The sequence below is a fragment of the Xyrauchen texanus genome, chromosome 18 (genome assembly GCF_025860055.1).
Source record: "Xyrauchen texanus isolate HMW12.3.18 chromosome 18, RBS_HiC_50CHRs, whole genome shotgun sequence".
Classification (NCBI taxonomy): Eukaryota; Metazoa; Chordata; class Actinopteri; order Cypriniformes; family Catostomidae; genus Xyrauchen; species Xyrauchen texanus.
In genome coordinates, this window is record NC_068293.1 from 31,542,440 (window position 1) to 31,555,676 (window position 13,237).

The 13,237-nt window shown below is 37.8% G+C and overlaps 1 protein-coding gene across 5 annotated transcripts in view; it reads left to right on the forward strand.

Moving 5' to 3' along the window:
- LOC127659231 (POU domain, class 2, transcription factor 1-like) overlaps positions 1-12,982 on the forward strand; it is a 32,661-nt gene extending 19,679 nt beyond the window's left edge. For 2 of the 5 annotated variants that reach the window (XM_052148957.1, XM_052148955.1), the window contains exons 6-13: positions 789-962; positions 1,346-1,487; positions 1,750-1,895; positions 2,068-2,250; positions 2,340-2,436; positions 3,358-3,697; positions 4,006-4,094; positions 5,836-12,982. In XM_052148957.1, the coding sequence (XP_052004917.1) occupies positions 789-962; positions 1,346-1,487; positions 1,750-1,895; positions 2,068-2,250; positions 2,340-2,436; positions 3,358-3,697; positions 4,006-4,094; positions 5,836-6,128 (1,464 nt within the window). In that variant the 3' untranslated portion in view covers positions 6,129-12,982. Of the gene's footprint in view, positions 1-788; positions 963-1,345; positions 1,488-1,749; positions 1,896-2,067; positions 2,251-2,339; positions 2,437-3,357; positions 3,698-4,005; positions 4,107-5,835 lie in introns of all 5 variants that reach the window. The other 3 variants (XM_052148953.1, XM_052148954.1, XM_052148956.1) reach the window with 3 other exon arrangements.
- Positions 12,983-13,237: the final 255 nt, after the last annotated feature.

The following is a 13,237-nucleotide window of genomic DNA, read 5'->3' on the forward strand; positions in this document are numbered from 1 at the left end:
TCAAAAGTGATATGATAGGTGTGGGTGAGAAAGTACTTTTTTACTATAAATTCTCCTCCCTGCCAAGTAAGTGGCGATATGCAGGAAGAATGCGAATTGGCAAAAACAAGAATTTGAAAGTGAAAATGAATAGAAGAATTCTAAAATGGAGATTTATAGTTAAAAAAAATCTGTTTCTCACCCAAACCTATCCCCCAAAAAAGCTATAACTTCTGAATATAAGGATTTAACCATTAGAGTCATATGGTTTACTTTTATGCTGCTTTTAAGTTCTAGTCAAAATTCTTGTATTTTATGTAATTGCATAATGGAGATATTCTTCTAAAAATCTTACACATCTGGGATGGTATGAAAGTGAGTAAATGATGAGAGAATTTTCATTTTTGGGTGAACTTCCTTTAAGCAGGTAAATCACACTTCTGCTTTGCATGAACAAAATAGTCGCTTTTCCTATTCATATTTCTTTGTCATGATAATAATGTTGCTTATTGCTGGGCCTGTTCTTTTTTATATAAATTCAAAACTGTTCACTTAACATTTAATTTAAAACTTGTTTACTTCTGTGCGATAAACAATTTTGTTACTGTGTGGGGTTTCGACTTGGATATCCAGTGTAAAATCTGGATCTTGAAGCAAAATAATTTCAGAACCATTGGTCCAGATGAAAACAAACACATTGCATAGCACACATTTACTGCTGATATTTCCAATTCATAGTTGCCACAATTATGTTTGGTAACGTCCATCCATCCTTGTTTATTACTATGAATTCATCCCTACATTTACAGCCTGCAACACCCACACGCACGATAGCAGCTACCCCCATCCAATCCCTCCCTCACAGCCAGACGACACCAAAGCACATTGACACACCCAGCCTGGAGGAGCCCAGTGACCTGGAGGAGCTCGAGCAGTTTGCCAAGACCTTCAAACAGAGACGTATTAAACTGGGCTTTACGCAGGTGAAAAGCTACATACATGAACTTTATTATATATTTTCTGTTTTATATTGGGAATCGTAAAGAATTTCAATTAATTTAAATTTGATTCTTTTATTAGTTTTGAGGGCAAAAAAGACCCCGACCCCCAAACACACACACACGCATACACACACAAGTATTATTCCTTTATTCCAATATTGATTGATTTTCACTGATTGTTATCGTGTGCAAAGCAGACGAAATCCTTTAGGTCATCATAGAATATCAGAGAAACTTGTGTGACAACTTATTGTTTAAATAAATTTGGCCTCTCTTGTTTATCCTGTTTTAGGGAGTGAATTTTGTTTGACATTTTCAGTTTAAAACCTTTTTAAATGTATTTATTTTTGTGTTGCATGTACCAGGGGGATGTTGGCCTTGCCATGGGAAAGCTTTATGGAAATGACTTCAGCCAAACTACCATTTCTCGTTTTGAGGCCTTGAACCTGAGCTTTAAAAACATGTGCAAACTGAAGCCTCTGCTTGAAAAGTGGCTCAGTGATGCAGGTATGTATTTTCTCTGATCTAAATCATCTCTGAAGGACATTATATACCTTAAAGAATGTTAGAAAGGATATTGAGATTTCTGTCGCATTCCTCTTTAGTTTTGGAGTTCGCCTCAGCTCTCTCATCTGTATGCGTACAGATAGTACTGTATATAAAGCAAATCTTTTATTATACAAATGGTGCCAAGTAAAGGGACAGTGCAGTTTGCTGCAGGTGCTTATATCACTCCCTCCTTTTGCTTTTGTGTGCGCTGTTTGTGCAGAGAACCAGACGTCTGACCAGGCCCTGTCCAGTCCCAGCTCTCTTGGCTCACCTGGGCTGGGAATAGAGGGCCTGAACCGTCGCCGCAAGAAAAGGACAAGCATTGAGACCAACATCAGAGTGGCCTTAGAAAAGACCTTTCTGGAGGTGAGCGACATCTCGCATCAAAGATTTCTTCGAAGATAAATATCCAAAAGAATTCCCACGTCATATAGTTTCCCACTAAACTGTTACCACTGCAGAACTTGGACTACAAACTTAGCACTTTTGGAAGTGTTTTTGCCGTAAGGGCGTTTCTTGTGCATTTGCCCTTTTCAAGCAGAACCAAAAACCTACCTCTGAGGAGATCACCATGATCGCAGACCAGCTCAACATGGAGAAAGAGGTGATCCGAGTATGGTTCTGTAACCGCAGACAGAAAGAGAAGAGGATCAACCCGCCCAGCAGTGGCAGTGCTGCTGGCACCCCCATCAAAGCAATCTTTCCTCCCACCACACCTCTGGTAAGCTAAATCCATGCTGGATCACTTCATTTATTCAACCCAACTGCTGTAAATAGTGCTAAATGTCTTCCTTCTACCCCTCATTTCAGGCACTGAGTACAGCCAGTCTTGTGACCAGAAACACACCGACTACAATGACTGTTTTGCCTCTCACCAGCACTAGTGTCTCCAGCATCAGTTTCACTGGTAAGCAAGAATACTTACTATTCTTTGACAGTAGTACAGTATGTTAACAGAACACATTATGCAATGGTAAACATTCTAACGGTTGGATGCCACAGTGCCATATGACCTCATTGTTGCATGTTCAATTCAGTTGCGTTCATTTATCAAATGGTAATAAAAATGGTTGTATTTAATTTTTGAATAAAATTTAGAATTTTTGGGATTGTTCACCCCCCAAAAAATGATCTCAATATTAACTCACCCTCATGCCATGCCAGATGTGGATGTCTTTTTTCTGCAGAACACAAAGGTTTTTAGAAGAATATCTCGATTCTGTAGGTCCATTCATTGCAAGTAAATGGTGACCAGAACTTTGACGCTCCAAAAATCAAATAAAGGCCACATAAAAGTAATCAAACTCCAGTGGTTAAATCCATGTCTTCAGAAGTGATATGCTAAGTGTGGGTGAGAAACAGATCAATATTGAAGTCCTTTTTTACTATAAACCTCCACTTTCACATTCTTTCACATTTTAAAAGTGGAGATTGAAAGTAAAAAAGGATTTAAAAATGGATCTGTTTCTCACCTATCATATTGATTCTTGAGATATGGATTTAACAACTGTAGTCGTATGGATTACATCATGTGGCCTGTTTGATTTTTAGCTTTAAAGGCCTGGCCACCATACACATCTGGGATGGCATAAGGGTGAGTAAATGATGACAGAACTTACATTTTTGAGTGAACTATCCCTTTTATGCTTGGCAGTCTTATCAAATAATTAGTTTAGAAGGAGAAAATCATGGCTGATATTACTTTCCTGATTAAAGTATTTTTATAAAAAAATATTAAAGTATTTTTAAGAGTTTGGAACGACATGAAGGAGAGTAAATAACTTGATTTTACCTCATGGGTCCATAAAATAATCTTTCCCACCTCCAGGCACAACCATTGGCTCTACTATTAACACTGCATCTGTCATCTCCACTGCACCTGTGGTCACCACCGCAGCATCCTCTCCTTCGCTCAGCCCTTCCCCCATCACACCGCAGACATCCTCTGCGGAACAGGCTTTGGCTCAGGGGATAGTCACGGCAGTAAGCCAGGCACCCTCCTCTCTGGCGTCCACTCTGGGCACTGGGCAGGTGATGGTGGCGTCACCCAGCCTCTCTGCCGCTTTGCAAGGAACCGGCCAGCTACCCAACAGTGCCTGCATCGCTGCCATGGCTGCTGCCGCAGGCCTCAATCCTGGGCTCATGGCATCCTCGCAGTTTTCTCCTGGGTGAGTGTCTCTGTGTGCAATTTGTACAATATGTCCATTTCTGGAAGGCACAGGATTAGTGCTTAGTTTCTGAGGCTTCTCTGGAGATCTTTTCAATTGGAAGATTGAGTGATCAGATTGCACAGCATTTTGGACCTCGTTTAAACCTGTTCTCTTGCAATCAGATCAAAGAATTGCAACTTAAAACTAAGGTCAAATGGGGTCTGAAAGTGCATCACCCTCAACTTATCATGCGCTATAAAGCTGTTCAATTACCTTCTTAGTGTTTAATGTATGTTCCGTCTTTACTCCATGTGTTCTCCATCCAGTGGGGCTCTCCTGAGTTTGGCACCTGGTGGTCTCGGGAGCGCTTTGAATCCAGCACTGATGAGCAACAGCACCTTGGCCACGATCCAAGGTGTGTGGAGTGGCAAGTACATTTGTATTTACTCTATCACTCTGCATGCGTTTATAAATCTTGCTGACAACCGAAGAATCAATATGTTTTTTAATGACACATGTTACTGACTACTAACTGTAAATCAAGCATGTGGTGGAAACACTATACTCTCCAAAGCCTTCTGCGTGGAATGTACTTGCATACAGTGCATTTTCCTTTTACATTAAATTCATTTGTCCACCTTTATGTATTTGGCATGGCATTTTGCTGTGTTTTTTTATAACTGTTTCAAAACAACTTTCTGCATTCAGCATACTTGTAGGCATTTTCCTTTTACATTAAAGGTGCACCCAGTAATTCTTTCCTCATTAAAAAAGTTTTACTCTTAATTAAATTAATTTTATTTTTTATATTTATGTATAAAATCAACTACACACATAAGATGAAGACTCCAGTCATAACAGTAACCTTATAAAAGCTGTTTTATTTTGCATGGAGAGGGTCCCCTCATGGGGGCTACCATGTTTGAATCATATGATCAGCTGAACACTACTTGCTTAATCTCAGTAACCGCTTTGTTATTTGACACTTTCATTCATGTATTAAAGCAATCATGGCTGACTGTGAATGGTACCTTTCTGCAATGGTATCTGAAACTGAAAACTATGGATTTGGAGTTTGCATTCACTCCGCTAGGTGTCACTGTGTCCAAGATAACACAAACACAAAAATGTAGTGCACATTTAAAATCATGTGGCAGCCTGAGGCACTTTTGTATTTCCATTTTCAAATACACAAATTAAAGGAATATTCTGGGTTCAATACAAGTTATGCTCAATCGACAACATTTTGTGGCACAATATTGATTACCACAAAAAAATAATAATTATGTAATGGAAGTGAATGAGGGCCAATTTTTGAACATTAAAATACTCACTTTTCAAAAGTATAGCCACAAGATATAAACAATATGTATGTAAAGATGATTTTAGTGTGATTTTAAATCACTTACCTTTTCTGAGAGAAGGGTCTAGCCAATTTTACAACTTCGTTGCCATGACGATGTAATGTCATCAAACCCTAAAATGACTGAAAAATTAAAAAAATAAAAATAAAAACTTTACAGCTCAAATAATACATAAGTTTTAACAGAAGAATTTATGTAAGTGCTTTTATAAAATGATAAGCTTTCCATTTCTGCCTTTTAAACCCTCCAAAACTTGCCCCCATTCACTTTAATTGTAAGTGCCAAACCTCAATTTCATAACTTTTTTTATGAAAAGGAGGGACGAGTCAAAATTAAAACATCCCACAAACGCTGACAATTGAGCTTAACATTGAACCCAGAATATTCCTTTAAGGATGCACTTTACATTTGTGACTAAAATATGTTGAGTGTTTATTTATTGATTTATTTTTATATAACAAATAATCACGTTTTCCCAGTTGCAAACTGTTTTTCTTTTCTATGTCAAGTTACAAACATGTGTCCGTTTACACTGAATGTACATTTTAGATTGGAGCTGCATTGTGAACATTTTATTTTAAGACAAACCAGTGTAGATTTTCAATATCAGCCATCTTATTGCTTATGAACCATATAGAAGTTTATAAAAATGTAAACAATTAGTGTATATGGCATATAAATAAAAACAATTATCAGCATGCAAAATTTGACATTGGGGCTACATTGTGAATATGTTTGGATCACCTGGTTTCTTCGAGTTCTCATATTCTTTATTGTCTCTATCCCCATCAGCTCTGGCATCTAGTGGCACTTTGCCCATTACATCCCTGGACGGGAGCGGGAACTTGCTGTTTGCTAACACCAGTGCAGGGAGCACCCCAAACCTTGTGACAGCACCCCTCTTTCTGAATCCCCAGAACTTGTCCCTGCTCGCCAGTAACCCGGTCAGCCTGGTGTCTGCGGGAGGGGCAGCAGGTGCTTCTGGAGCCCTAAACCTGCACATTTCCGCCGATGCCCACCAGAACACTGTTACCACGGCAACTATGCCCTCCTCCACCATCACCACGGCCTCTAAGGCCCAGTGAAAGCTTTACCCCCTCGTCTCCTCTTCTATACCCCTTTCCTCTTCATCGTTTTCTTTAATCTTTTGCTACCACCAAAAAGAAACCCACTTAAAAGGATTTAATGTTATTTTAATGTTTAAGTTGGACTCTTAACTTCTCATATCTTTCACTCAAAATCATTTGGACCTCATTGTTGGGTTGACTTCTCAGCAAGCAACCATAAGCGAATGTTGGCATCTCCATAGCACTTGCATAAGGAGAGCAGAAATCTCCCTGGACATTGTGCCAAGTGTATTCGGCTTTGCAAAATTCATTTCGCTCAGTCTTTGCGCCCATTTTCACATTATATCTTCATCTCTCTTTTTTAGAGGTTCTTCTAAAATGCTTTTAACCAAAAAATGTTGAATGATACTTTGTAACTGTTGACACTTTTCCTCTTCTTTACCACAGAAAAGGACACCTTATGTTCTTCTGTTTTCTTTCCAATGGAGATTCTACTTCACAGGCCTTTTTTTTTTTTTTTACAATATTGCTGTCTCTCTGGAACTTCCTTTTGGATTCACATTGTTTATTTTTTATCAAACAGTGGGTTAGCTTTATGTCCTATATCTTACTAACTCATGGTTACAAGGCTTTAATGGAGTAATAAGCAGCTGTGATGTGGTTTCATTGCTTTAAGGAAACATTTGATTGGCCTTTCTAGAGACACTTCTAGATTTTTGTTTGACTTTTGTCATAGTTTACTTGGTAACAGAAGTTTTTAAACATTAATTTAGTCTGGGTCTGAATGCTAAACCAGTCATGGGCTTACATAAAACTCAAAGCTTTAAAAGAATTGTCATGATCCATCTAGGAATATTTGTTCAGTGACTGAGCAGTACATTGATGCCTCAGTCATTTTAAACCAAAAGTAAAGCATGTTCCGAGTGCTCGCAACTCTCAAAGGCCATTCAACCCGAACATGTTTTTGCGTTCGTCTCTCTCTTTAAAAAACATTTGCTAGATGGACACATTTGTCTGCTGATGTCTCTCTATTGTTTCAGGGCTTGCGGAGGAGCGCCATGTTTTTTGGATGGCACGTCAAGTTAAAAGAACTTCAAATGTTAAAAACTTGTCTGTTCTATTCATTGTGCTGCATCTAGGTTTTTTTTTCCCGCAAGAATGTGTTCGGTCTGAACAGCCTCTTATGTTGCTTAGTCTTAGGACTGTGTAACTGTCTTCCTATCTTGGGATGTTTGTGAGGTCAAGCAAGAGAAAGTTTAGGTGGATGACATTCACTTTTCAGAGGGTAGAGACTTGCAATGTGAGATCTTTGCCCAGGAATGTGTTTTTAGTTTTTTTTAGTTTGATTTTGTACTTGTGCACAGTATCTGTAAAAAAAAAAAATGGATTTGAGAACTGCAGAACTTCTGTCATGCTTTAAGAGGTCTTTATTTCGGAGGTCTTGTATTGAATTTCTCTCAAGAAATACCAAAAATCTTTGTTATACCTGTTGCTGTATATTGCTATTGTAGCGTAGATTAAGCCTAAATATTTATGAGCGAAGGCTCTTGGTAGACCACAGGAAATATGATAATGCAATATTTTGAAGATCTTTTCCAAAGACAAAAACATAATTTTATGTATTTTTTCCTTTCTTTTTGTTGAGATGGCTGTCCCTCTTCAATTTTGTAGTGTCAGTCAGTGCAACTAACAAAATAGATCTAGATCAAGGGAGAGCAGGATAGGATACTATATAAATGAGATCGCAAAGTTCCAGTGTGAGTACAGGGATTGTCGCTTCTGCTGGTCTTTAGTGAGGACTTTGAGTTAGAGTTGTACAGAGAAAAATGTGGGAGTATTCCTCCCATTCTGTTCAAATATTTAAAAATTGTAGAGGTGCGGGTGGTGGATGTAATGATGGTGCGTTCCTGCCTTACAGGCTTCTTTAAATGGTATCCTTTTTAGTAGTTACAAGGTAGCAGACTTAGTCCTTTGTAACCGGAAATAAGGGCCATCGCTCAAGTTCATGGGGCCCTGGACAATTTGGGTGGGCCACCTTTTACCTGGCTCAGTGAGTAGCCTATACCATAGAGGACAATAGTGGCACAGATCCCCAGAGAGGGCCTTTCTGACATATCGATATAAAGGTGAGTCAGGATCGTATTAAGGAGTTTTAACCAGATGGCCTTTGTTTTTCCCTACCAATGTAATGCAGCCATGATGTAAAGCTTGAACCAAAGTCGTTTTCTCACTAGCTGCTGTGCCTGTGTGGACCAGTGCAATGCTGACCACAATTTCACTACTCACTACTGACAAACTTAACCATCTAGTACACTTCTTTTTAAACCCCACCCTTTCATGACAATGCCAACAAATTGTGTCCAGCTTTGTAAAGAAATCTAGCCTATCTTGCACAGCGCTAACTTGCTTTAGCTCTCGATAGCATTTTACGGTCCAAAGAGAATTTTAAGGGCCTTGTATTTTAGTGCTTTTGAGATTTCAGGAGTCCTTCTCCTTCGTTTTATTCGTTGAGTTTCTGGGTAAGTCTTAGTTTTAGATGTGACCTTGGAGGGCTCAATGCAGATACTTCGCTGGCTCTGCCAGAACAAAGAATTGTAATAAATGAATAGTAATAGAAATATCAAGAGTCCACGTACTCTTAATTTCAATAGGAACTAATGGGAGGACAGTAGGCCCTGAAACATTTGACGGCTCTCTCACAACTCGTGACTTGCATTTGGAAGAAGGTGGATGTCAAGCTTAGCATTGGTACATTGTTTAGACTTCTTGTTTTTATGTTACAGAACAATAGAGATGGGCATACTGGGATAATTACAGTAGTATTTCCTCTGTAGCATTCCTCTGAGCTCTCTGGCATTTGAATTCTGTCACAAAGAGGTCCGAGTATCCCCCATTGTTCCTTTTTGTTACTGTGGCCCTGTCTGTAGATTTGTCTTTTTTTGTTGTTGTTATGACTCCTTACGCAAGTTGTGTTTTTGTTGTTAATATGATTTGAAATACCTCAGCAGCACTTACATGGGAGGTTCACTTTAAGCGAAAGACACCAACAGTCAACTTCAGAATGTACAAAAGCTGTTTATAACAGCCCGTTATTGTATGACCAACAACACATGTTAATTTAACAGAAACTACAGAATATACCAGGAAAATCTGTAATGTCACTCTACTACTGCTATTTCAAGTACTACTACTTAAAGGGTATCTCCAGGTTAACTTGTAATGAATCATTTTGTTCTCCTACTTGCCAAAGTAAAAATAAAGGCCTTTGTCTTTGCGGCTGGGTTGATGTCTTGATGCTGCTCATTATGCTAGTTCTGTCCGGAAATTTCAACGTAGCCTCTCTGGACATGTAGATTTACGTGTTTTGCGCATTGGTGTCATAACCCGGTGGGACCGGGACTGTGGGGGAGTTACTGATATATTTATCTGAGGAATGACTCAAAAGATTAGCGAGATTAACTTCTTCTTTTCTAAATTCTATATATATTCACTTATGTAAGATGTTTATATTTGAACCAATATCTAGTTTGAATGTAGTTTTTGTCATGCTTATTCACTAAAAGAAAAATGACCATTTATATTATAGCTATTCTGAAAACACACAAAAAAAGATAAGACCAAAAATTAAAACCACACCCTTGAGATGTGGGAGTGGCTTTTATGTGCCCCACCCACATTGCGATGTGGTTTGTTTGAGTGGGTGGGGCTTTTGATGGTACTCCTGAAGGAAAAGGCTTGATGGCACCAAACTACTCTCTAATTTTGTAATTATTTGCTTTTTATGATTTTAATTTGCCATGTTTTTTAGTTTTTTTTAAAAAAACATTAACAATCATTTGAATTTATTTACTGCCTTTTTTGTATATCATGAGGGAGCAACGTCACTGGCTTTCTTAGTTTGACAAACTTGCATTGATCATTTATGCCTTACTATTATTTCTGAAGTTTGACACATTGTAGCAAATTGTTGAAAATGTTTATGCGAAAGGTGTTTTTTTTATTGTGTTTGTGTGAGTGAAAGAAGCAACCAAGCATGCACCAATGTCAATCTCACATGGTGCATATCGACCGTGAAAATAACGCTGTGAGTTCTATTCGTGTTTTGTGCATTTTTTAAAAAAAAATTTAGGAAGTGTTGCTTTCTACCTATTATGTAGTTATAATTCAAGCTGGTTGGATACCTGTTGAAAAAGCTTTACTAATAACTTAACTCCAGCTGATCTGTAGGGAGTGGCATGATGGTTGCTGATGGTGCATTGACTTTGAAAGGTTAAAGGAACAGTTCACCCAAGAATGAAAAATTCTGTCATTTGCTCGCCTTCATGTTGTTTCTCAATCCGTGAATAAGTTTCTTTTCTCCATAGCACACAAAAGTAAATGTTTGGCGGAATGTTAGCCTCGGTCACCATTCGCTTTCATTGTAAGCAAAAAAGGTGTGAATGAAAGAATACAAAAGTGAATGGTGACCGAGGCGATCTGATGATGGTCTATTTCAAATCAAATCAAATCACTTCATTGTCACACTACTATGTACACAAGTGCAACAGTAGGTGAAAGTCTTGTGTGCCATATTTTTGTGTTCCACAGAAGACTTACTGGTTTTGAACAACATGAGGGTGAGTAAATGATGACACAATTTCCATTTTTTGGTAAACTATTCCTTTAATATTGTAGAGAAAGTAGGTTCCGTTTGGCGTAATAAGAAAAATGACTTTGATTTACTCATCGGTCAAAAATACAGGAAACATGCCATATTGAAAGTGGATATAAGGAAGCGTTATAAGGATTTGATGCAATTGACCACTTGGCTATAGATGATCCCTTTGAACTGATCATGAGATATTTCAGGTGTTGATTTATACTGATAAGGATGACAATTCTTAAAACATTCAAAGTTGTTGCGGATCCTGTATTTGGCACTTGATTTTGGCGTGTGTGGATGCTCTGACTTGCAATTGGATAGTTTTCTGATTGTATAATATACTGTTACTGTAGAGCCCCAGTCTAGTGACAAAATAGGATCGTTGCAGAAGAGGTCATGCACCAGAAAGGTGAGAGCTCCTCTGAGTAAACTGTTGTATACCTCATTTATAACTCGAAACAGAGTAAAAACCTGCTTTAATCTTCTGCATAACATAAAATGAAATAAAAAAAGTAACTGTCCCACAACAGAGGCCCGCAGATGTCTGTTTATTGTTTGGAGTGAGAAACTGGATCAGTACCCAAAAGAACAAAAAGGCACATAAGACACACAAACATGTGCATATTAGCCAGAATTTAGTTGCTTAGAACACTTATTTATATTTTCTTTACACTGTAGCCACTTATTCATTTTGTACCAAAGCTTTTTATATGATTTGACAATCGTCATCTTTCTTTCCCTCATTCTGAGTTGTGCTGCATGGTTTGTGTGCTTATGTGCTATTAGTTCTTCTGGGTTTGTGGCCTACTTGTTTCTCACCTTCTCCATGGTAACCAAAGACTTCAAAGTGATTGTATGGACTAAACTCTCTCTCCCAGTACCCTGCCTCAACTTTTATGATCTTTGGTCATACATGTGGTCAAGTAGACATGGTTAAGTAGAAAGAGAGTAAAAACACTGCTGGCTTCTGCAAGGACTTGTCAAAGTAACCCCTCATGGGCTGGGTGATGTTTATTAATACACACTGAAGGATGTCTTGGGCTCACTGCAACCTGCTCAGGATGAACTGTTCTCTGGAGTTAAAACACTGGTTCTATGATTGTTTACGGAAAACATGCAATGTCTTTCCATACATTTAGGTGCCGTTGTGCCGTGATTTTAGTGTTCTGTCCATGTATTTATCTAGCTTTGCTGTTTCCACAATTATGATTTCAATTGGTTTGATTAGCTGTGCAACTATGCATTGTTGCCCTCCATCCAACAAGGGCGGTGTCTGTATGACACAATTCTGTTGATGGTTTTATGCCGAGTGGAGGGTCGAAAGAAACTATAAGCTCTATTCCAAAGCAAAAATCCAAATATGAAATGTTTTACAAATGCAGATACCAAAGATAACTGTTTTTTTTCCTTCTTCCTTCCCAAATCCTTCAGTTTGTGTGTTAAGAAACAGAACCCAGCTCTGGCAGTAGTCCTAACCTCAGTAGTTCCAAAGCTTGGATGTATATTTTGGTATTTTTCTGAGATGCTTATGGGGGAAAAAGTTTGTCTTTTTTAATTTTCTTGTTCGTTGGATTTATTGCTCTCTTTTTTCTGTCATGGCATGGAATTAACTGCAAAACTGTCTTACTGTAGGTTAAAGAAATAGTATTTTTGTATATTTTTGGATGTGTCAATGTGTGTGATGTCAGATTCACTGCCCAGGTTATCATTGTTTTTAAAACAAAACAAAAAAAAGATTTAAGTAAAAAATAATAATAAAAAAATAATAATATGTATATAATACTTTGAGTCAATAATTTCAAAAGAAATCCACCTGTTTACTCTCATTTCCATATTTCCTACAGCTAAAGCTCAAGGAATTTGTTCCATTCTCACCCTGTCACATACTGTAGATTGTAACTTCAATATCTCCCTTCAGAACGCTGTAACTCACTGTTGTCGTAGTGATTGGTTGGGTTCTGGGTATCACTACAAACCTGAACTCTAGTGCCACTTGTGGTCTGTTATCAAGAACATATACCTGAGACTGAACGCTAAATGGCTACATCACTGTAGCTTAGAACTGAGTGATTGTGTAGAATATATATAAGTATGTGAATCAGGATAACATGGTAGTTTTAATGCATTTGTCTGCTGTATTTTTGTTTATATATATATATATATATATATATATATGTATATGTATGATCTTTTACTGTAACTGTACAGTTCTCTTTCGTTGTAAACATCATTAAACCATTTTCAAAGTGTTTTAATATTCTAACATGCCTTTTGGTCTTTTAATATTTGACAATTTGTATAATTCAATGTTGACGAACAGCCTTGCCAAAGAATACCAAATAGATAATACATTTTGGTTTATTTTTAGTATGTTTTTTGTAATTACAGTAAAACACCTATTTTTAGGTTGATGTCATGCTGACCGGGACTATTTAATGCATACAAAATGTGAAAAAAAATTTAAAGCAGTGTGTGCTACTGTGGC